The 22,021-nt window shown below is 42.4% G+C and overlaps 1 protein-coding gene across 1 annotated transcript in view; it reads right to left on the bottom strand.

Annotated features, from left to right (window-relative positions):
* Positions 1 to 7,351: 7,351 nt before the first annotated feature.
* The window catches only part of FLT1 (fms related receptor tyrosine kinase 1), a 146,209-nt gene continuing 131,539 nt past the window's right edge, over positions 7,352 to 22,021 (bottom strand). The window contains exons 24-30 of the mRNA XM_054015378.1: positions 21,179 to 21,290; positions 16,456 to 16,555; positions 14,989 to 15,094; positions 14,751 to 14,893; positions 13,796 to 13,880; positions 12,771 to 12,862; positions 7,352 to 8,435 (exon numbers count right to left, since the gene is read on the bottom strand). Coding sequence (XP_053871353.1) covers positions 8,234 to 8,435; positions 12,771 to 12,862; positions 13,796 to 13,880; positions 14,751 to 14,893; positions 14,989 to 15,094; positions 16,456 to 16,555; positions 21,179 to 21,290 — 840 coding nt within the window. The 3' untranslated portion in view covers positions 7,352 to 8,233. The remainder of the gene's footprint in view (positions 8,436 to 12,770; positions 12,863 to 13,795; positions 13,881 to 14,750; positions 14,894 to 14,988; positions 15,095 to 16,455; positions 16,556 to 21,178; positions 21,291 to 22,021) is intronic.

Raw genomic sequence — 22,021 nt, 5'->3', positions numbered from 1 at the left:
CCTTCCCTCCCCCAGATGCAAAGGGATTCCACTGGTTTGTGGGAGAGGAATAAAAAGGAGAGAGCTTGCCATCCTTGTGTGAGCAGAGAGCTCCACTGGGCCTCTAGCTAGGTATAGGTAATCAGTCAGGTTCAATGTATTTAGTGCATTTCACTTTATTCACACAAAACATTAGGAACACTGCATGTGTCCATCACCCTTCCCCTCCCCCCCCAATCTGCTTTTTGCCTTGCAAGACTGTGAACACTTACAGGCAGTGAGTGTGTATTCCCATATGACCACAAGAACATAAGAACGGCAGTACTGAGCCAGACCAAAGGTCCATCTAGCCCAATATCCTGTCTACCGACAGTGGCCAATACCAGGTGCCCCAGAGGGAGTGAACCCAATAGGCAATGATCAAGTGATCTCTCTTCTGCCATCCATCTCCACCCTCTGACAAACAGAGGGTAGGGACACTCTTCCTTACCCATCCTAGCTAATATCCATTAATGGACGTAACCTCCATGAATTTATCCAGTTCTCTTTTAAACGCTATTATAGTCCTAGCCTTCACAACCTCCTCAGGCAAGGAATTCCACAAATTGACTGTGTGCTGTGTGAAGAAGAACTTCCTTTTATTTGTTTTAAACATGCTGCCCATTAATTTCATTTGGTGGCCCCTAGTTCTTGTATTATGGGAACAAGTAAATAACTTTTCCTTATTTACTTTCTCTACATCACTCATGATTTTATATACCTGTATCATATCCCCCCTTAGTCTTCTCTTTTCCAAGCTGAAAAGTCCTAGCCTCTTTAATCTCTCCTCATATGGGACCTGTTCCAAACCCCTAATCATTTTAGTTGCCCTTCTCTGAACCTTTTCTAATGCCAGTATATCTTTTTTGAGATGAGGAGACCACATCTGTACGCAGTATTCAAGATGTGGGCGTACCATGGATTTATACAAGGGCAATAAGATACTCTCCGTCTTATTTTCTATCCCCTTTTTAATGATTCCTAACATCCTGTTTGCTTTTTTGACCGCCGCTGCACACTGCGTGGACGTCTTCAGAGAACTATCCATGATGACTCCAAGATCTTTTTCCTGATTTGTTATAGCTAAATTAGCCCCCATCATATTGTATGTATAGTTGGGGTTATTTCTTCCAATGTGCATTACTTTACATTTAGCCACAGTAAATTTCATTTGCCATTTTGTTGCCCAATCACTTAGTTTTGTGAGATCTTTTTGAAGTTCTTCATAGTGTGCTTTGGTCTTAACTATCTTGAGCAGTTTAGTATCATCTGCAAACTTTGTCACCTCACTTTTTACCCCTTTTCCCAGATCATTTATGAATAAGTTTAATAGGCTTGGTCCTAGGACTGACCCTTGGGGGACACCACTTGTTACCCCTCTCCATTCTGACAATTTACCATTTATTCCTATCCCTTGTTCCCTGTCTTTTAACCAGTTCTCGATCCATGAAAGGACCTTCCCTCTTATCCCACGACAACTTAATTTACATAAGAGCCTTTGGTGAGGAAACTTGTCAAAGGCTTTCTGGAAATTTAAGTACACTATGTCCACTGGATCCCCCTTGTCCACATGTTTGTTGACCCCTTCAAAGAACTCTAAGAGATTAGTAAGACACGATTTCCCTTTACAGAAACCATGTTGACTTTTGCCCAACAATTTATGTTCTTCTATGTGTCTGACAATTTTATTCTTTACTATTGTTTCAACTAATTTGCCCGGTACTGATGTTATTGCTGGGATCGCCTTTAGAGCCTTTTTTAAATATTGGCATTATATTAGCTATCTTCCAGTCATTGGGTACAGAAGCCGATTTAAAGGACAGGTTACAAACCCTAGTTAATAGTTCCGCAACTTCACATTTGAGTTCTTTCAGAACTCTTGGGTGAATGCCATCTGGTCCTGGTGACTTGTTAATGTTAAGTTTATCAATTAATTCCAAAATCTGCTCTAGTGACACCTCACCTGTGCCAATTCCTCCGATTTGTCACCTACAAAAGCCGGCTCAGGTTTGGGAATCTCCCTAACATCCTCAGCCGTGAAGACTGAAGCAAGAATCCATTTAGTTTCTCCGCAATGACTTTATCGTTTTTAAGCGCTCCTTTTGTATCTCGATCATCCAGGGGCCCCACTAGTTGTTTAGCAGGCTTCCTGCTTCTGATGTACTTAAAAAACATTTTGTTATTACCTTTTGAGTTTTTGGCTAGCCATTCTTCAAACTCCTCTTTGGCTTTTCTTATTGCATTTTTACACTTAATTAGGCAGTGTTTATGTTCCTTTCTATTTACCTCACTAGGATTTGACTTCCACTTTTTAAAAGATGCCTTTTTATCTCTCACTGCTTCTTTTACATGTTTCTTAAGCCACGGTGGCTCTTTTTTAGTTCTTTTACTGTGTTTTTTAATTTGGGGTATATGTTTAAGTTGGGCCTCTATTATGGTGTCCTTGAAAAGCAGCCATACAGCTTGCAGGGATTTCACTTTAGTCACTGCACCTTTTAATTTCTGTTAACTAACCCCCTAATTTTTGCATAGTTCCCCTTTCTGAAATTAAATGCCACAGTGTTGGGCTGTTGAGATGTTCTTCCCACCACAGGGATGTTAAATGTTATTATATTGTGGTCATTACTTCCAAATGGTCCTGTTATAGTTACCTCATGGACCAGCTCCTGCGCTCCACTCAGGACTAAATCAAGAGTTGCCTCTCCCCTTGTGGGTTCCTGTACCAGTTGCTCCAAGAAGCAGCCATTTAAAGTATGGAGAAATTTTGTCTCTGCATTTTGTCCTGAGGTGACATGTTCCCAGTCAATATGGGGATAATTGAAATCCCCCACTACTATTGAGTTCTTAATTTTGATAGCCTCTCTAATTTCCCTTAGCATTTCATCGTCACTATCACTGTCCTGGTTAGGTGGTTGATAATAGATCCCTAATGTTATATTCTTATTACAGCATGAAATTTCTATCCATAGATATTCTATGGAAGCTGTGGATTCACTTAGGATTTTTACTTCATTTGATTCTACATTTTCTTTCACATATATTGCCATTCCCTCTCCCCCCGCACGACCTATTCTGTCCTTCCAATATATTTTGTACCCCAGAATGATTGTGTCCCATTGATTGTCCTCCGTCCACCAGGTTTCTGTGAGGATATTGATATGTAAGCAGAGTCAGGATGAGCTCTACCCTGACATCTGGTGGTGAATTATGGCGAGTGTGGAAAAGAACTCCAGGGGCTGATCTTGTTTGCATAGGCACACCCACTCGCCTGGCATGAAACCACAGCAACTCAAAGTGGTTACTTTGGCTGGTGTGGGATCCCCAGTTTCTCTGTTATTGGGGCAGGAAGAATAAAGTTTTGTTACCCTGATTCTGTGAATCAAGGTCAGTGGAACTGTTGTATGACAGAAGGACTGAGTGAGTCATTCACCATTACCTAAGTAGCATTTGCTTGTCAAGGGGCATGGGTTACAAAACCCAGTGAATTGAGAGAGGATGGGGACAGGTATTTGTACCTGATGGTATGGCCCCCTCCCCGAGGGGGTGGAAACACCAATTGCACTACCTCCTCTCTCCACTGTTGAATGTCAGAGCTAACTTTGATTCCCTTAGGAGTCTAGTTACAGACTGCTGAGCTGAGTTCACTTTGGGCCAATAGTGCACCAGCACTGGGGCTCCCCTACTACTAGCTGAAATCACTAAGAGCTGAAATCACAAAAGAGCTAAAGCTATTTAAGAGCTGAGATCACTGAGGCTGTGTTAACTAGTGGGGGAGCCGGAAGCTTAGCGGCTGGTGAGTGGAGCAGAGCGGCTCACAGGTCGGTGAGCGGAGCAGAGTGGAGCAGAGCGGCTCACAGGTTGGTGAGTGGAGCAGGAGTGGGACTGCGGGTGGAGTGGAGCAGAGCAGTTCGTGGTGAAGGCTGCGGTGGAACCCCATGGAGAAGCAGCCGGTTGGCCTCTGATCACGTAAGGTGCCCCTTAACACCCTGCTCACCCCCCCCCTTTGAACTCTGGGGCTGCACTGATCATGGACAGAGACTTTGGGGGGTTGTCGGACTTTTGGGACTTTTGTGATTCTTGGGTTGCTGGACCCAAGAGACTTTGGGATTGGTGGACTTTTGGGACTTTGGTGATTCTTGGGTCGCTGGTTTCAAGAACCAACGGGAGAGGACACGGCCCAATTTGCTGGGGTGGGTCTTCGCTCATGGTTTGGTCTAAGAACTCTAGTTGTGGTGTTTTTCCAATTTAATGCTGATGTTGTTTACCTCATGTTATTAAACATTTTCTGTTACACTCAGACTCCGTGCTTGCGAGAGGGGAAGTATTGCCTCTTAGAGGTGCCCAGGGGGTGGTATGTAATTGTCCCAGGTCACTGGGTGGGGGCTCGAGCCGGTTTTGCATTGTGTTATTGAAACGGAACCCCTAGATACAGAACCCGGCCCTTGTTGCTGCCAACTTAGATGGGCAGAAGGGTTACAGATATAATAGGCATCCTTTATCACGAGGCACTCTAGTTCACCCATCTTATTATTTAGACTTCTAGCATTTATATACAAGCACTTTAAAAAATTGTCACTGTTTATTTGTCTGCCCTTTTCTGATGTGTCCGATTCTTTATGTGAATGTTTCTCATCCTCTTCCATCCTCTCCTCCTGACTAAAACCTAGAGAATCTCTACCAATAGACTCTCCTCTAAGAGAGCTCTCTGTCTGATCCACGTGCTCCTCTGCAGCAGTTGGCTTTCCCCCCCATCTCTTAGTTTAAAAACTGCTCTACAACCTTTTTAATGTTTAGCGCCAGCAGTCTGGTTCCACTTTGGTTTAGGTGGAAGCCCATCTCTCCTGGATAGGCTCCCCCCATCCCAAAAGTTTCCCCAGTTCCTAATGAATCTAAACCCCTCCCCTCTACACCATCGTCTCATCCATGCATTGAGACTCTGAAGCTCTGCCTGCCTGCCTACCTGGCCCTGCGCATGGAACTGGGAGCATTTCTGAGAATGCCACCATAGCGGTCCTGGATTTCAGCCTCTTTCCTAGCAGCCTAAATTTGGCCTCCAGGACATCTCCCTACCCTTCCCTATGTCATTGGTATCTACATGTACCACGACCACTGGCTCCTCCCCAGCACTACACATAAGTCTGTCTAGATGCCTCAAGAGATCCGCAACCTTCGCACCAGGCAGGCAAGTCACCATACGGTTCTCCCAGTCATCACAAACCCAGCTATCTATGTTTCTAATGATTGACTCTCCCATTACTAACACCTGCCTTTTCCTAGTGACTGGAGTTCCCTCCCCTGTAGAGGTAACCTCAGTGCGAGAGGATACCCCAACACCATCTGGAAAGAGGGTGGTTTCCCTCTGCTTCCGTTGACTACTCTACTTCCCTGGGTCTTTCATCCTCCTCAACAGCGCAGGAGCTGTCTGACCAGAGGTGGGACAATTCTACAGTGTCCCAGAAAGCCTCATCAACATACTTCTCTGCCTCCCTTAGCTCCTCCAGTTCCGCCACCCTGGCTTCCAAAGCCCGTACGTAGTCTCTGAGGGCCAGGAGCTCCTTGCACCAAATGCACACATACGCCACCCGCCCAAAGGGCAGGTAATCATACATGCTGCACTCAGCGCAATAAACTGGGTAGCCCCCACTCTGCTGCTGGGCTTCTGCCTGCATTCTCTCCTACAGCTACCTAGTTAATGAAAGGGTGTTGTTTAAATCAAGAAGTTTTGAATATAGTTTAGTTTACAGGTTTTAAAGAAGGGCAAGTGAACCTTGTCCCCTTCCCACTCCCCTTCCAAACTCCTTTGCAAATCTCCCTGTTAGCAGCCCTGGTTGCTTGCTCACTGCTTTATAAAGCCCTGGCCTTCTTGATAGCCCCGCCCACTGACTAAGGCTCAGCCAATTAACAGAGGTTTCTAGCTTTCAAACCTTACTTTGAAGCTCACAGATTCCAACTGCCAGCCACAGCACACAGTCCTACAAACAAAAGCTCAGCACACAGCAAGTAACCCCCAAACAAACACAAACACACACTACAGACAGCAACTTACCCCAAGGGTCCTGTATTTGCTGTTCCTTCACCTGGAGAACTCCCTTGCAAAACTCCCTGTTAGCAGCCCTAGTCGCAAAGCTGTGAGCAAACCACTCAGCTGTGAGCAAATCTGGGGCACTATCTTCACAGAGATGTCTAAATTGTTGTGCCTAATGGTAAGAAATGTCTTTTCCAGGAAGCTTTGACCCATGTATTCAGTTAATTAACCAAGCAAAATTCAGAACTTGTTTATTATGTGAATTTAGCAATAAAATACATTTGATATAAAAAGATAAGAAATGTAAGACGTAGGGGTGAGTTGTTCACATCCAAAGATGTTTTTAGTAAAGTTCATATAAAAGTAATCTTAATATTCCAGTTTTCTTAAATATTTATGCACAAAAAGCATATTTATAAATGTACAGTGTGCACACACACTCCTCTAGAGATGCACTATCCCTGAATAATTATTTTGGCTGGATTGAAAGGGGGAAACATTTCGTGGATCACCCATAGGTGTGGATCAAGATAAATTCTGCTCCACCAGAAAGAGACCAAGCAAATGGGTCATAGTTAGAATTAATGGTCCCCTGAGTTAGGATGGATGCCAGCTGAAGTGTATCCAGAGCATTCTTCAATAGCCTACTGCACACAGCTCACTCTAGGGCTCTGTACATGGCTGCTTTTCCTCAAATTGAGGGAAGGGGATTTTCTCCCGCTCCCAACCTTTAATAGGGTAAGCTTTATCGAAGGCCTTTTTTACATTAATATTGCATACAAAGATGAAGAGGGATAGTGCATCTTTACAGCTTTTAAAACAAAGACCATCTGTTTCTCTTCTTAGTCAATATACGTAGTGTCTGATGCAACTTACTAACAAATACTTTTGCTGCTGTACACCAATACTGTTAAGTAAATTTGAAAGTCAACTGTGCATGTATAGAAGAGTCACCATAGCCTCCCAAAGGATTATATGGTGAGTTACATGTTAGGAACCCTTGCAAGGCATCTAATAAACATTTGTTCAATTTAGCAATATGCAGAGCTTATTGGCCATCCCGGCATATTGTTAGTTATGGGAATCAGTCAGCAATCAGTACAATATGTCAGACGATCCAGTAGGTAGTGTAGACAAAACTCATCTTAAATATCTCTAGTTAAAATAATTTCCAGTGCACATTCTTGGGGAGACAAAGTGCAACCTTCAAGAAGATTTGCTTGAACTAGTGCCCCATCAAGCTTGATAAAGCTTCTATTTAATCTGTAATTTTCATGATTTCAGTCCCAGATTTTTCATTTCTATGTATCCTTGACAACTGCATTTTGTGGTGTGTGTAGAAATTCCTGGGTCCAGGGAGGCCTTCAGATCTCTTATGGTCTAAGAATGAATTAAAACTAAGTCCTGATCTACCAGAATGCCATGCTCATCAAGGCATTAATCCTCCCTCAAACTTCTATAAACTGAGGCCGTACATCCTGAACTCCAGGAAGTGGGCCCTTTCTCCCACTCCCAGTCCCACACAGGTAGACTTGTTTTCTCCCACTTGCTTTCCCCTCACTACTGCATTGGGACCTCTCAGTCCATGAGGCCCAGATTCCAATGAGCCTTGCACCCAGTTTCTTGCCCACTGTTGACTCCCTCAGCATTAAAGGTACTGTACTGCCCTGATCTTTTTGCCTGAGGAGAGTGGAACTGTATTCTTGTTTTCAGATCTCAAAGCTGTTCCTGAATCTGAATTGAGAACGGATTATGTTAAGTGGCAGGAGGTCACCCTTGCTGTGGGGCAGGGCATGCTGCTTCCATGGGACTCCCATCCTTTGAAAGGGACCAGAAACTGAAGTGGGGTCTTCTACATGAACATTAGGGAACCAGTCATCTAAGGTACAGAGCTCCTGTAGCTCCCATTAACTGTTAGGAGAGCTACAGAGATTCAGTACTTGAGAAAGCTAGACCCTTAGCACTGGTGCCCTACTTCATTTTAAATGCACACATCACACTTTGTGCCGTCTGTAGAAAAGCAGGTCATCTGAGTTTAAGTCAATGCCTGGTTGGGGGCGGGCGGGCGGAGAGAAAGCTTTTAAGATCACATAAACAGCAGCTGTTTCAGGTGGAAGCTTTTGAACTGACAGTGTTTAGGAAAAGCTGGTTCAGGTTAAAATACGCATCTGAATCTTTGCACAGAACTTCTTAAACAGGTGGGGGGGAATAAAACCCCAGTGAATTGTAATCAGGAGGAGGAGAACGGCACACTCTCATTTTTTCCAGCACTATGTTACCATAAGGAAATCTCCAACTAGCTTCACTGAGGTGGCCACAGCTGGAACTGCAGAAACTCGGCCTGGTCATTCCAGAAAGAACGGACTCCTTGCTCCTGCTGGCAGCTTTCAGACTGTAAAACAGAGCAGTGTCACTTTCAGTGCATAGGGGGGAAAGTATCTAAGATTATTTTTAGTGAATTGAATGAGACAGCATGGAAGGAAACAGCCCCATTCATTGGTGATGGCAAGCAAGGTGTTGTACGGACTGACTGGGATTGTGTACACAAGGGAACTTGTGCCTCCCAAGCACATCATCAAAATACATGGACCCAGCTCTGCATTTAGCCCACCACGTAGTCATGGGATAACATTTGATCACTCTTAACTTGGGCTGCATTTGATGTGATATCGTTCATAAGAGTGATAAGACACTGAGCCTATCACCTGATCCCTCCAATCCCCAGGAAGGTGATGGTTGCCTTATTTTGTGTCCTTACCCTCCAGTAGCCTTATTTTAAATGGTCAGGGCTCAAAAGGGTTATTTCAAGAATTAAAAGAATAAGTTTCTAAGTAGTCACGCACATCCCCCTCCCAGTTACCACGCTAGATTCCCAAGGAAGAAACCCCCCAGGCATTGGTTAGAGTTTTTAGGAAGCTTTTAAATTTGTATTTAGGCAATAAGATCTTTGAAAGAAAAACGAAGCACCAAAATCTCTATATGTAGCACAAGACATTTCTTATTTGGGGAGCTGAGGGGCAACAGTTCCTGTTAGATTCTACAAATTCTTACATTTTGAGTCATAGGACATACTTTCCAAGGAACATGTTCCCCAGGTGTTATGGAACCCCTACTGCCTGATGCCCCTAAACTTCTAAAGGAAGTTCTTTTTCTGGCTTTTACACCTTTAAGGGTTATATTTTCAAGTATTTTCTCCCTACAACCGTAAGGATTCTTTACTTTTTTTTTTTTTTTTTTTTTTTTTAAAAAAAAGCAAATATTCCAACATATCTGTATGACCTAGGAAATTAGGAAAAGCATCAAATATTACAAGACTTACCATAAAACCATAAGCCTTAGTAACTTCTAAGTTATCATGCATTTCTAAGTTACATTAAACTCCTCAGCTGAAATAGCCCCTAAGGGCTGGAACAAACCCCTGCTAAGACTAAGCTCTCCCAACTAATTACCTTTACTAGAAACAATAAAGCCCTAAGTATTTTTACCAGGGGAAAGAATAGCTACAAAATTCTGTCTGTTGGTGCTCAGACACCATTTTGAGTCAGGTGAAGAGGGCTAATTGGCCAGAACCTGTTAGGGGGTGGAGCTAAGGAACTATAAATCTTCCTTCAGAGATGAGGCATTCACTCCATTCAGGGAGATTAGTCTAGAGAGGAAGTGTGTTCCTATCCTGAGTAGTTGGGGGTTATGCTGAGTTTTTGCCTAGGGAAGGGCTTGTTTTGGTTCTGAGGGATATGCTAGTTTGGGAGGTTAATCCAATAAAGGTCTCTGTTTTAGCTCTGAGGAGTTTATTCCAATTTAGGAGTTTAATATGGCTTAAAGTTTATTTTAGCTTAGAAACTTACTTTAGGTGAGCTGCTTTCTCTGGCTTAGAATTTTAGCTTGCTCTAGTCTTGAGAGCTAGAGAATTCCAGTTAAAAGGTTGTAGTTAGAAGGTTTCCAATCTCTTAGGGAGGCCTTTATAAAGGCATACTTATTTCTTCTGAAGCTGGTAGTGGAGTCTTGTGATCTAAATGACCATGTATCCTTGGAAGTCTTAAATCAAAAGAATTTATTTTTCTATATCTCTAGTGGACTCCATTTTTTTTCTTTCTGTTACAGCACTTATGAGTCCAAGACATTCAGCTGACCAGTACAGTAGGACACTATAGTTTCCCCTTTTGACCTGAGTGGTTAGCCAATATTTGAGGCCTTGCAGAGTTGTAGCTATTAGGAGGAGAAATTGATGATGGAATCAAATATTCCTTTGATGCAATCCTATTTATTTACAAAGACTGTACACAAAGTCCTATTTCCTGAAGGCAGGAGGAAACAGCAAGCAAGGAAAGTACCTGCTATTTATCTCTGAATCTGCCCCCTCCATCTCCATGGAGCTCTGGCTCTCTGCTCCTTCTCAGGGCCATGCTTTTGACCAGGGGTGAGCAACCTTTCAGAAGTGGTGTGCCGAGTCTTCATTTAGTCACTCTAATTTATGGTTTGGTGTGCCAGTAATATATTTTAACCCTTTTAGAAGGTCTCTTTCTATAAGTCTATAATATATAACTAAACTATTGTTGTATGTAAAGTAAATAAGGTTTCAAAATGTTTAAGAAGCTTCATTTAAAATTAAATTAAAATGCAGATCCCCCTGGACCGGTGGCCAGGACCTGGGCAGTGTGAATGCCACTGAAAATCAGTTCGCGTGCCGCAGGTTGCCTACCCCTGCTTTTGCCCATTTCTCTTGCTTCTTGCTGTCTGCTAGCTTTTCCCCCATTTTTTGCCTCTCAAGCCCACCCTGCAACCAATTCCCTAGCTCCTGTGTTTACCACCAGTCCTAGGGAAACCCCTCAGATCACATGGCTTGCCCTGCTCAGGCTTCACCATGTGGCCCAGTGCCTTGGGCAGTAACTTCCTATTGTTTCCAGCTATCACTACATAAAGCAGCGTTTAATTGTTTCTTCCATTTAGCCTGAAGGAAAGGGGGTTTAGCACATCCAGCAGCTTTAATCAGGTCTGTGATTGTTTATATATTGAAGACCCGCTTGATGGCAGCTACAAACATCTTCCAGCATAACACTGTTACAAATTGCTTTTATCATACAGTTTTGACCACCTCACCTGTTCTCTGCTAACTAATCTAGCTCCCTTTAGGACTTATTCTCACATTCTCCTAACAGCCACCATTTCTAAAAAGTCAATTTGCCACCAAGACATTCCCTTCTCTTCCACAACTGTAACTTTTTTGCAAAATGACACTGTCCTGAAGAACAATACGCAGCCTTGCACCAATCATAGTCTTAGAAACAAGAGCTTTATGCCATTAAAGAAGGGAGATTTCTAGGCTTCACAGAGACAAGTAGCACTTGCTGCTGCCCTGGATATCACAAGATATCAGATTTTAAAAATGGCATGTTTGTTTAAAGAAAAGCTATTTTAGGTCATTTTTAGAGCCATTTTGTTCTATGAGCCCTGCACAGTCCATATGTATTGTTATACATGGCTTTTCAATTGAAAGGGTACAAGAAATTGTCTCAAAATGAGTGCTTTAAATTTTTTTTTAAAAATCTGTAACACACGTCCATGGGCAGAACATATGAGGGATTGGTTCAGTTATCAAGATTTTATGGCCACTTTATTAGGATGACCTGCATAGCCCTTGGCTTTAACATTCATAAGTGATTCTTCCATTTCTAATTCTTGCCAATAGAACCTTTCCACTACATCATCAGTATTCTCTGTGTGTATGCACACACACACACACACACACACATTCAGCGAAAGTAATATAGCTAATCACTGAAATTTTCCTATAAACAAATCATTTTAGATCTTGACCAAGAACTTTATCATCTGCAGTTGCTCAGATCCCCCATACCGTATGCCACAGCCTTCAGTGTGACTAGTTGAGCACAATCAAGATGTTATGATGGCTGTAACTTATTGCCAGCACAAGATGAATGATCACTCAGGTCAGGGCAGCCTCCATACTGTGAGCTGGCCTTAACCTGGGAATTGAAACTGGTCTGAGACTTTCAGTCTCATAACGGCCCTGGAACTGAGGAACCACTGACCATAACTGAGAAAATAAACATTCCTCGTCTAGAGCTAGGTCATGTTAGTACAGTACATTTAATAGACAGCCCTTGTTCTCCTCTCAGGCAGCTGTCAGGAATTAGGCAGAGGAAGGTGGCCAATATATTAAAGTGCTTAAAAGCAGGAAGAGAAATGAGGCCCTCACATCCATCTATTGTAAAGTTGCCACTTGAGCATCCTGAGCCTATGGCTCTTAAATGGGTTATGCTTAAGCTGATTCATGTAAGAGAAGGGCAAAAACAAGCATTGTTAGATGAATATCTGCTGGGTGCATTTGGTGTCTCCTGAGAACTTCCAGGACCAACAGCAAGTCATTCTCAGCAAAAGGCCTTGATCTTTGGAATTTGTTTCCTGCAGCCATCAGTCTGGGATTAGTGACCTGGGTCACTTGGTCCATCAAATGTAGAACTAGTACATGAGGCCAGTGCAAATGCATCTAGGTGACTTTTGTAATTTACTGTCAGGTTCCTGGATGATCTGGTCCCGGGTACCGAATAAATAAACCAGTCACACAACATGATCACCAACAAAATTATTTACAGAGTGTCAGACTGTTCTGTCAAGTGCGATTCAGCACAAAAACATGCAAGACCCTCTTTGATATTATTTTGTGTGTGCGTGTGTAAAGGACAAGAAAGAGGCATGAAACACAGACCCAAAAAGCGTTTGCTTTTGTTTGCTCTCTGTCCAAGTAAAGCGTTTCAGTTCTTCTGAAGCCAGCACCATCCCACTGTCTGCCTGATAATCCTGAAAAAGATTAAAAGCCTATTAGGCATTTAATGAAAAGAAGTTAATTTTTAAAAGAATCACATTCTTATTGGGTCAAATTTTCAAAACCAACTTAGGAGTTGATTTTCCATGAGATCTGGGCTTCTGAGTGCCTATGTTACTTTTGAAAATGGGTACCCATTGTGTGGCAATAATGAACACATGAAATGAACACGGCTGCAACGTTTTAAACAAAAACACCTATGAAGTGTCCAGCTCTGTTTCCAGCAATCCAACTCACTGTGTTTGGTCAGCTATCCATGCGGCCAGCCCATAGGACAGCAGCAGTGGGGATGGGGGAATTGATATGGCAAACCTGAGCGTGGAGCTGAACCTCAGTCCATCCCCTAAACGTTTCAAAGGTTTGGTTTAATTCATATACGTTCCCGTCATTCACCCTGCTCCTGTCTCTCATCTACCTCTCTACAACTCCACAAGGCCTAATAATTTAGGGAGCGGGGAGGCAAATGTTGCCTCATAGAGGGACATATTGCCAGCTTACCAGGCTTCTAGTTAGCTTGCCTAAAATGGAGTAGAATTCAGTTGCTTTCTTCTTTACTGATACAGAAGTGCAACCACAAAACTAGAAATCTCACTCTGCATGGTCAGGCTGCTCAGATGAAGATGGAACACAGGACACCAGATTCTCTAGTCTATTGACTACACCTTCATATCAAAGGAGAAGGTGGTTGCAGGCCATGTTATGGAACTCGGTGGTCCATTCTGCTCTTCATTTTCTTTCTTCAGATCTTCGCCTATTATAATATTGTTTATAAACAACCTAACTTCTAAGAGCAGACAATGCTGCACTGCACAGACACATGGACAAACTAAATGCTCCTTTTACAAAAAATTAAATATAAATATATGAATAAAGAACATACTGTTCATTGTACTTGGAGTATCACTTACATCAAATACAAAGGTATCCTTGGGCGAAAGCTCTTCAAAGGTATTTACCCTCTGGGGTGGCTTCATTTTGAAGGTGTTTATGTATCTATTCAACAAACAAGCAGAAGACAGATATCATCAAGAGGGTTTTTTTTTAGGAAACCTCAGCGGCTATGCAATAAAATGAGTTGTGAATAAATAGGGACTGTTCTTTCATTTTAATATTTTAAAATGTATTTACTTGTTTGATGGCTAAATGGTTTACATACGAAACCCATTGTATGTAAACACTCATTAACTTGTGATTCAGTGGCCATGAGGGAAGGCTTCCCCTTTTCCCTCTTCACCAGGTCTTTTATCATCTCTCCCCTCCCCACAATCTACCAGTAGATACCTCTCTGCGTGACTGTGTCCATATATCACTCCCTTAGCTTTGAAGATTTCATTACTGAGCTCAAGTTTCAGAGTAACAGCCGTGTTAGTCTGTATCCGCAAAAAGAAGAACAGGAGTATTTGTGGCACCTCTCTAAGGTGCCACAAGTACTCCTGTTCTTCTTATTACTGAGCTCAGAAGCTCTAGCAGCCTCTGCTGGCCCTCATCCACAACTGATAATGTGGGGGTTATCTACCTCAGAATGCACTGCACACTCCAGAGCGTGTAGACTTTCAAATCAGTGGCAGATGGTGATGGGAAGGAATGTAGTGGGGGCACCTATTGGAGGGTTATACAGAGGTAGTGCAAGATTCATGGAGAGGCAGGGAAGGACCAGATGCCATTTCAGAATGCATGGAGGAAGAGAGCAATTAAGGGTGATCTTATTTTAAAAAAGTAAAGTTTTGAGGCAGATCATGGAGATGGCAGAAAGTTCAGGGTGATTTTTAATTGTTTTCTCATCCTAATCCAAATCATGCCTGAGGAGAAGTTTCCTCTACATAGTTAATATAAAGAAAAACCTCTTGGTATTTTTTCTCTTACCCAGCATTTTCAGTGTTTTCACAGTTTGATTTTGGAACTGAAATATCTTCACTCAAATTAGAGTTGACTGAGGTGGGACTTGAGTATGCAAATCTGCTATCTGCTGTAAATATAGTATTCAAAGGGATATAGTCTTTGCCATCCTAAAAACACAAAAATATATTTAATTACAATAAAGACAGTCCAGGATATAGCTAGTGTATATACCGTAACATATTGATGCCATTTAGTTCAGTACCTGTTGCACATTTGCTTGAAGCAGATCCCCTAACCTTTCCACCAGTTCAGAAAATCTTGGTCGTTCATTGGGGTTCCCATGCCAACAGTCCAACATGATTTGATACCTGGGAAAATAAAAACAAAATGAGCACATTTTGTGGTAACGTATGATACGTTCCTCACCGGGGCATATCAAACAGCTCCAGGATTTTTATGGTAGTGTCATGTCACTAGAGTTAATTATTGTTCCTCATAATGCATTAATCTGGAAAAGCCAGAAGGATTTCTGCATTTTAACAAGAAAGATGTCCGGCATTACCAGGGACTGTTATTGAAAAGAAAAGAGCCAATCTTCAGAAAAAGACTCCTCCTTGGGGGCAATCAGAGGATAATTTAACCAACAGCGCCTAACAGATATTTTTTTATTCCTAGTACAGCTTTAAACCATGGTATGGAGCATTTATTATCTGGTAATGGAAGGCACCGTAAGATGACTCATATGAATGTCTCACTTCCTTGTATTGGTCAAGTCTAGTTTTCCTTCCTGCAATAAAATATTTGAAACAACAAAAAAGTTCTTAAGTGTCAGTAGGATAATAAAATTAGCCAGTAGGTTACACTTCCAGAGAGGATTAAGTCTGGTGTGTATCCTTTTACTCGGCCTTCTGCCGTTTTTTGTAACTGTTGCTATTTAGAGTCCTGTTGATGATCTCAGTACGTGGGATGTGGACAAGGCACCATAAAAACCTTCATTCTATTTCCTTTTGCATAGGGAGACACGATGCATCCGATGTCTGTGCTTTCCCCAAATGACAGACGTGCAGAATGAAAGTGCATTCTGATTTCTGTGATTCATCCAGAACTGACATGATCAAAAAAAAAAAAAAATTCTCACAGGCCTAGTATGTTGTGACTTCTTGTATTATTCATTCATCAGATACAAGTGCAGAACATTTGTTTAAAGATTACATAGGCCAAGTGCTCTGATAGGACTCTATTGTCTAAATGTCAATTATTGTATCTATTGAAAGCATTTCTCATCTTTATCTGAGATGAAATCAGGGCTCTGAAAGGCTCAGGTGATTAGTAACAGTGTATGGAGCCTTTCATCTCTAGGTCATCTACCCAGCGAGGCAGAGACCGAAAGTTGCTATCATTTGATGACCAATTTGGTGACCTATGTAAAATGAGTCATCACTTTTAGTCCAATTCTTAATGGATTGTTGTCTGCACAGTTGAAAACCGCAGAAAGGCCAAGGACTAAAAAAGCCTGGAGACCCTTTCGCCTTCCCTTACTGTTAGAAGTGGTCTCCAGAAAAGCTGGGGGGATGCTTGAACTGTTACTTCCCAAGTTAATAAAATGATAATACTTGGCACTTGTATGGTGCTTCTCAAGCAGATATGTTAATCATTATCAAACTTGGATGGATATAAAGTGGATATCCACGGATTTGCATGGCTCTGCATATAGGAAAAGTAAACTCACATTTCTGATGTTGCATATTCTGGGGCCCGCATCCTTGTGCCTTCTTTTAATCTGCTGCAGAAGTCTTCATCTATTTGCACCCCTGGATAAGGAGAAGCACCTAAAGGTAACAGTGTATGAATCAGTACTTGGACTGAGGTAGGTAGAGTAAGTGTCTATACATGTATAGTTCTAGTGTTATACCACTGAACACATAGTCAAGGGGCCTGATCTTGTAAGACACCAAGTGCCTTCAGCTCCCATGGATGCCAACCCAAGTTACAGGCATTTATGCCCAGATTCTCTAAGGCAGGACTGGCTCTAGGTACCAGCAAACCAAGCACGTGCTTGGGGAGGCACAACTCTAGAGGCGGCATGGCGGCATTCCCGGGACGACACTTTGCTCTGGGAGGGATTTATTTATTTATTTATTTTGCTTGGGGCAGCAAAAAAACTAGAGCCGGCCCTGCTCGAAGGTATTTTAGAATCTTCGCTTCCATTGAAATCAATGTCCCAAGCTGTTGACAGCAATGGAAGTGAGGAGGCTAAATATCTTTGAGGCTCTGGGTCTGGGTCTTTGAGGCTCTTGCAGGATCAGATCCATGAGTATTAGCAGCACTTGGCTGGATTTAAAGGAAACAAGAGCAATTCAGTTTTAAAATAGATACTCAATAAAAGGAAATGCGATTTATCTTCGCTTTATACCTAAGAACTGTTAGATTCCTCAATATATACAAATACTGCCCTAAATTCTAATAGACACAGTCTCACCAACTCCAAATGTTCACACAGCATAAGTCAGCCTAAAAAATCATGACATTGGTTTATCAATCATGATTACAAAAAAAAAAAATACAGCAACATTTGGGTTCTTTGCCTTTTGGTTTCTGAGAGCATTTAGGGTGCACTTGGGCCATTCAAACTTTTCTCCACAACCAAAAAGACTTTGAAACTTACTTTTAAAAAAATGAAAGCTGGGGTTCTCAAATAATTACTTGAGTCCAGGAGCTGGGGCTTTGAGAGAAACACCAAACATTGCCATAAAAACACCAGAGTCGGCAGCACTGCCAACAACGTGTATTCAAACTAGTCAATGATTGGATGAGGGACTGCCTGGGACTGTTTCCTCTACTGTTGTGTCAGTCTCTGTGTTGGACCCAATTAAGATTCTTCTCTTCTGAATGCCGTTGTTTCCCTTTCAGTATTGATTTTGTAGCCTACAGTTTTCACTTAAAAAACATTGCCTCACATAGGGTTTTTATTTCAGATTCTGCGCTCTAGTTCGTTCCACAGCATCCGTTTCAATGTTCATTCATCCGCGCCTGCCACTGTAAGTAGGAAGCAGCTGTGAACAGTGAAGTGCTGGCATTGTGTTGCTGAAGGGTAATTGTGGCTGGTAGATTTTTCAAAGAGTGGAAATAGACGGTGTCATTTTAAACACATCTCAACACAGTGAAATTAAAGAGGTTCTGTTTATTGGGGCATTTTTGGTTTTGACTAGGTTTTTATTTGCTCTCAAAGGAAAAGTCAAAACCAATTAGGGGATTCTAAATCATTTGGAGCCAAATCCTAGACTCAGTGAAGTCAATTACACACTCCTAATCACTTCAGCAGGATCATGGTTATGTCCTACAGGAATATTACGTGCATAGCAAAGGACCAGCGCTGCAGAGTTCACTTGCATGCATAGTCTCAGACTTCAGCGTAACCATTCTCTTGGAGAAAAGGCTACAAGACTGGGCCTTAAGAGTTACACTGAGGGTCAAATCCTGCTTGCCTTATTTGCACAGACCCAGGAGTATTTACATATTTAAAATGAAATGTTCAAACATTGACTTTATTTTCCTGTCAAGCCCTCAGTCTAGGATTCTGTGTTTCCCTTTCAAACAAAGCACCTGAAACTAGTCAGGCTGTGTTCGCCTCAGTGGATCAACTGTCATCTTATAGGGCATGTCTTCGCAGTGAGTGACAGAGAGTCTCGGAGCCCAGCTCACCAGACTTGACTTTGCAGGGCTTGGGTTACTGCGCTACAAATAGCTGGGGAGACATTTCGGGTTGGTCTGGAACTCAGGATCTGAAGTCTCAGGAGTGGGAGTGGGCTTCAGAGACTGAGCTCCAGATCAAGCCACAACATCTACAGAGCCATTTTTAGTGGAGTTCGGTGAGCCCAAGTCTGTAGACCCAGGTTCTAAGACTCGCTGTCATACATTCCATAGACGTACCTATAGGGGAATTCTGAGAGCCATGGTCTTGGAGGGTAAATAAAGGAGAAACCGTTCAAATATTTCGGTTATCTAGTTGTAATTTGTAACCTGGCACCAAGATTCAATTATCTATTGGAGGTCTTACAAAGTATGTATCTTCACATTTCAGTTAGAATCATAGAACCAGAGGGTTAGAAGGGACCACAAGGGTCATCTAGTCTAACCCCCTGCTAAGATACTGGATCTGTTGTATCTAAACCATTCAGGACAGATAGCTATCCAGCCTCCTTTTGAAAACCTCCAATGAAGGAGCTTCCACAACCTCTCTAGGCACGTCTGTTCTACTGTCCTACTGTTCTTACAGTTAGGAAGTTTTTCCTGAGATTTAATTTAAATCTGCTAAGCTGTAGCTTGAATCCATTGTCTCTTGTCCTGCTCTCTGTGGCAAGAGAGAATATTTTTTCTCCATCTTTTTTTATGGCAGCCTTTTAAGTATTTGAAGACCGCTATAATGTCCCCCCTTATCTCCTCTTTTTCCAAATTAACATATCCTTCAGCCTTTGCTCATATGACTTGCATTCCATCCCTTTGATCATTTTTGTCACTCACCTCTGGATCCCTTCCAGTTTCTCTACATTCTTTCTATACATTGGTGACCAAAATTGGACACAGTACTCTACCTGAGGCCTAACTAGTGCCGAGCAGAGTGATACTATCACCTCCCATGACTTGCATGCTATGACTCTATTAATGCAACCCAAAATTGCATTTACTTTTTTTGAAACAGCATCGCATTGGAGACTCATGTAGAGATTGTGATCCACCACAACTCCCAGATCCTTCTCAGCAGTGCTGCTGCCCTCCAGTTATCCCTGTATTTGTGCATTTGGTTTTTCTTCCCTAAGAGTAGCACCTTACCTTTGTTTTTTGTTGAATTTCATTTTGTTGTCTATAGCTCAGTTCTCCAATTTATCAAAATCCCTCTGAATTTTAGCTGTATCCTCAAAGTGTTTGCAACCCCGCTAGCTTTGTCTCATCTGCAAATTTGACTGTATGCGCTCTATTCCTACATTCAGGTCATTAATACAGATGTTAAATAACACTGGACCCAGAACAGAACCCTGTGGAACCCCACTTGAGAACTCCTTCCAATCTGACATGTCCATTAACAGTTACTCTGTTTGTGGTTGTTTAACCAATTATGAATCCACCTAATGGTAGTTCTACTGAGCCCACACTTCTCCAACCTGCTTATGAGAATGTAATGTGGAACCAGGGCCACCGAGAGCAGGTTCGGGCCCCGGTGAAAAAATTTTTTCGGGCCCCCCAGCAAGGGCAGACCAGCTAAACAGGACCGACGAGAGGGGGGAAGCCGGGCCCCCTTCCAGACCGCTGGGCCCCGGTAATTTGTACCGGCTTCCCCCCCCCTCTCGTCGGCCCTGTGTGGGACTATGTCAAAAGCCTTGCTGAAGTCCAGGTATGTCATGTCCACCACATTCCCTTTATCCACCAAACTAGTTACCTCGTCAAAGAAGGAAATCAAGCTGGTTTGGCATGATTTGGTCTTTGTAAATCCATGCTGGCTGCTAGTGATCACTCCTTCATCCTCCAGGTATTTGCAAATTGAATGTTTTATACATTGCTCTAGTAGCATCTCAGGTATCTCAGGTATTTGCAAATTGAATATTTTATACATTGCTCTAGTAGCATCTCAGGCTGACTGGTCTATACTTCCCCAGCTCCTCCATTTCCCCCTTTTTAAAGATGGGCACTATGTTCACCCTTCTCCAGTCATCCATGAGTTTGCAAATATTATTGCCAGTGGCTCTGAGATTTCTTCAGTTAATTTCTTCACCTGGGGTGAATAGCATCAGGCCCTGCTGAATTGTATTCATTCGAATTGGTCAGAAGATCTGTGACATGTTCTTTACTTATTCTGATCTGCATCCCTTCCCCTTCATTGTCTATGATAACTTCACTAACCATCCAGTCACATGTTATTTTTGTGTGAAGACTGAAGCAAAGTCGGCATTGAGCAGCTCCATCTTCTTATCACCTTCCGTTACCAGTTCACCTTCTCTATTGAGGAGCAGACCCACACCATCCCTGATCTTTCTTTATGGTCTGACATTTGTAGAGCCCCTTCATGTTGTCTCTAACATTCCTTGCCAGTTGCAATTCATTCCTTGCCTGGGCTTTCCTGATTCTGTTCCTACATGCTCGTGCTATTCCCATGTATGCTTCCTTAGTGACATGCCCCTCCTTCCATTTCCTGTATGTGTCCCTTTTGGGTTTTAGATAGCTAAAATGCTCCTTGTGCAGCTACATTGGCTGCCTGTGGCTGTTCATTGGTCTCATGTGATTCTCCATGAAATTGAACATACAGCTACACACACAACATAGATCACATGTACCTAGGATCAAAGGACTGAGCCAAGGCCAATTGAAGTCAGCGGGCATTTTTCCACTGATTTAAATGGGCTATGGATTAGACCCTAACTGTTAATTCTCTAATTTCCCTAATATACATTTAAACCTACCCAAGGAAAATATTTCCCACAGCAATACCCCATAAGACCACACATCACTTTTCGTATTGTAGATCTTATCAAATATGGATTCTGGAGCCATCCACTTAAGGGGAAGTCGTGCCTGTAACAAAATGGACAAGCCAGATAATTACTTTTAGTGGATACAAAATTCAACCAGAGATGATAAAAAATATATAACCATGTGAATAGTTAACACCGGAGCAGGATTTTATTGTATTGTTTTACAGACACCAAGAATACAATGAGCACACCAAGAATACAATGGGCACTCAATCAACTAGAACATTTTATTCTCTCTTTTGCCAGGTAATTTGTTTTTCTATTTAAAATGAAATGAATTTTCCATCTACTCTATGTGGTGTAAAAAAATTTAAACTGAGAAGCCTATTACCTTTTAATAGGGAGACATTTTCAGTTATTCAAACAATCATTCTTGGTGCCTATTTAGTACTCTAAGTCTTTAAAGCAATTTACAAACATTAACGCCTGGAAGGTAGGTAAGATAAGTCTTGATTCTGCCAAGAGAACCACGTGGGTGGATCCCAGAAGCCACACCAAGCTCTATTCACTTCAATATGTGCAGGCACAGTTTGCCTGCACAGTTTTCACTGTATGATCAGGGCCATATTGGGTATGTCTACACTGCAGCTGGGAACAAGCCTCCCAGCCCCGGTAGAGAGAGACATGCTAGCTCAGCCTGATTTTACAGGTGGGAGGCCAAACTTACTCCTGGCGCAACTCCATCAACTTCAGTGCAGTTATGCTAAATCTAGCCCAATGTCACTAAGAGCGGAATTTGTCCCTGTGCATGTACACTGAGGGACACGGACC

This window comes from Malaclemys terrapin, chromosome 1, assembly GCF_027887155.1.
Source record: "Malaclemys terrapin pileata isolate rMalTer1 chromosome 1, rMalTer1.hap1, whole genome shotgun sequence".
NCBI lineage: Eukaryota > Metazoa > Chordata > Testudines > Emydidae > Malaclemys > Malaclemys terrapin.
The sequence above is the reverse complement of the archived record's forward strand: the minus strand, read 5'-3'. Positions and strand labels throughout refer to the sequence as shown.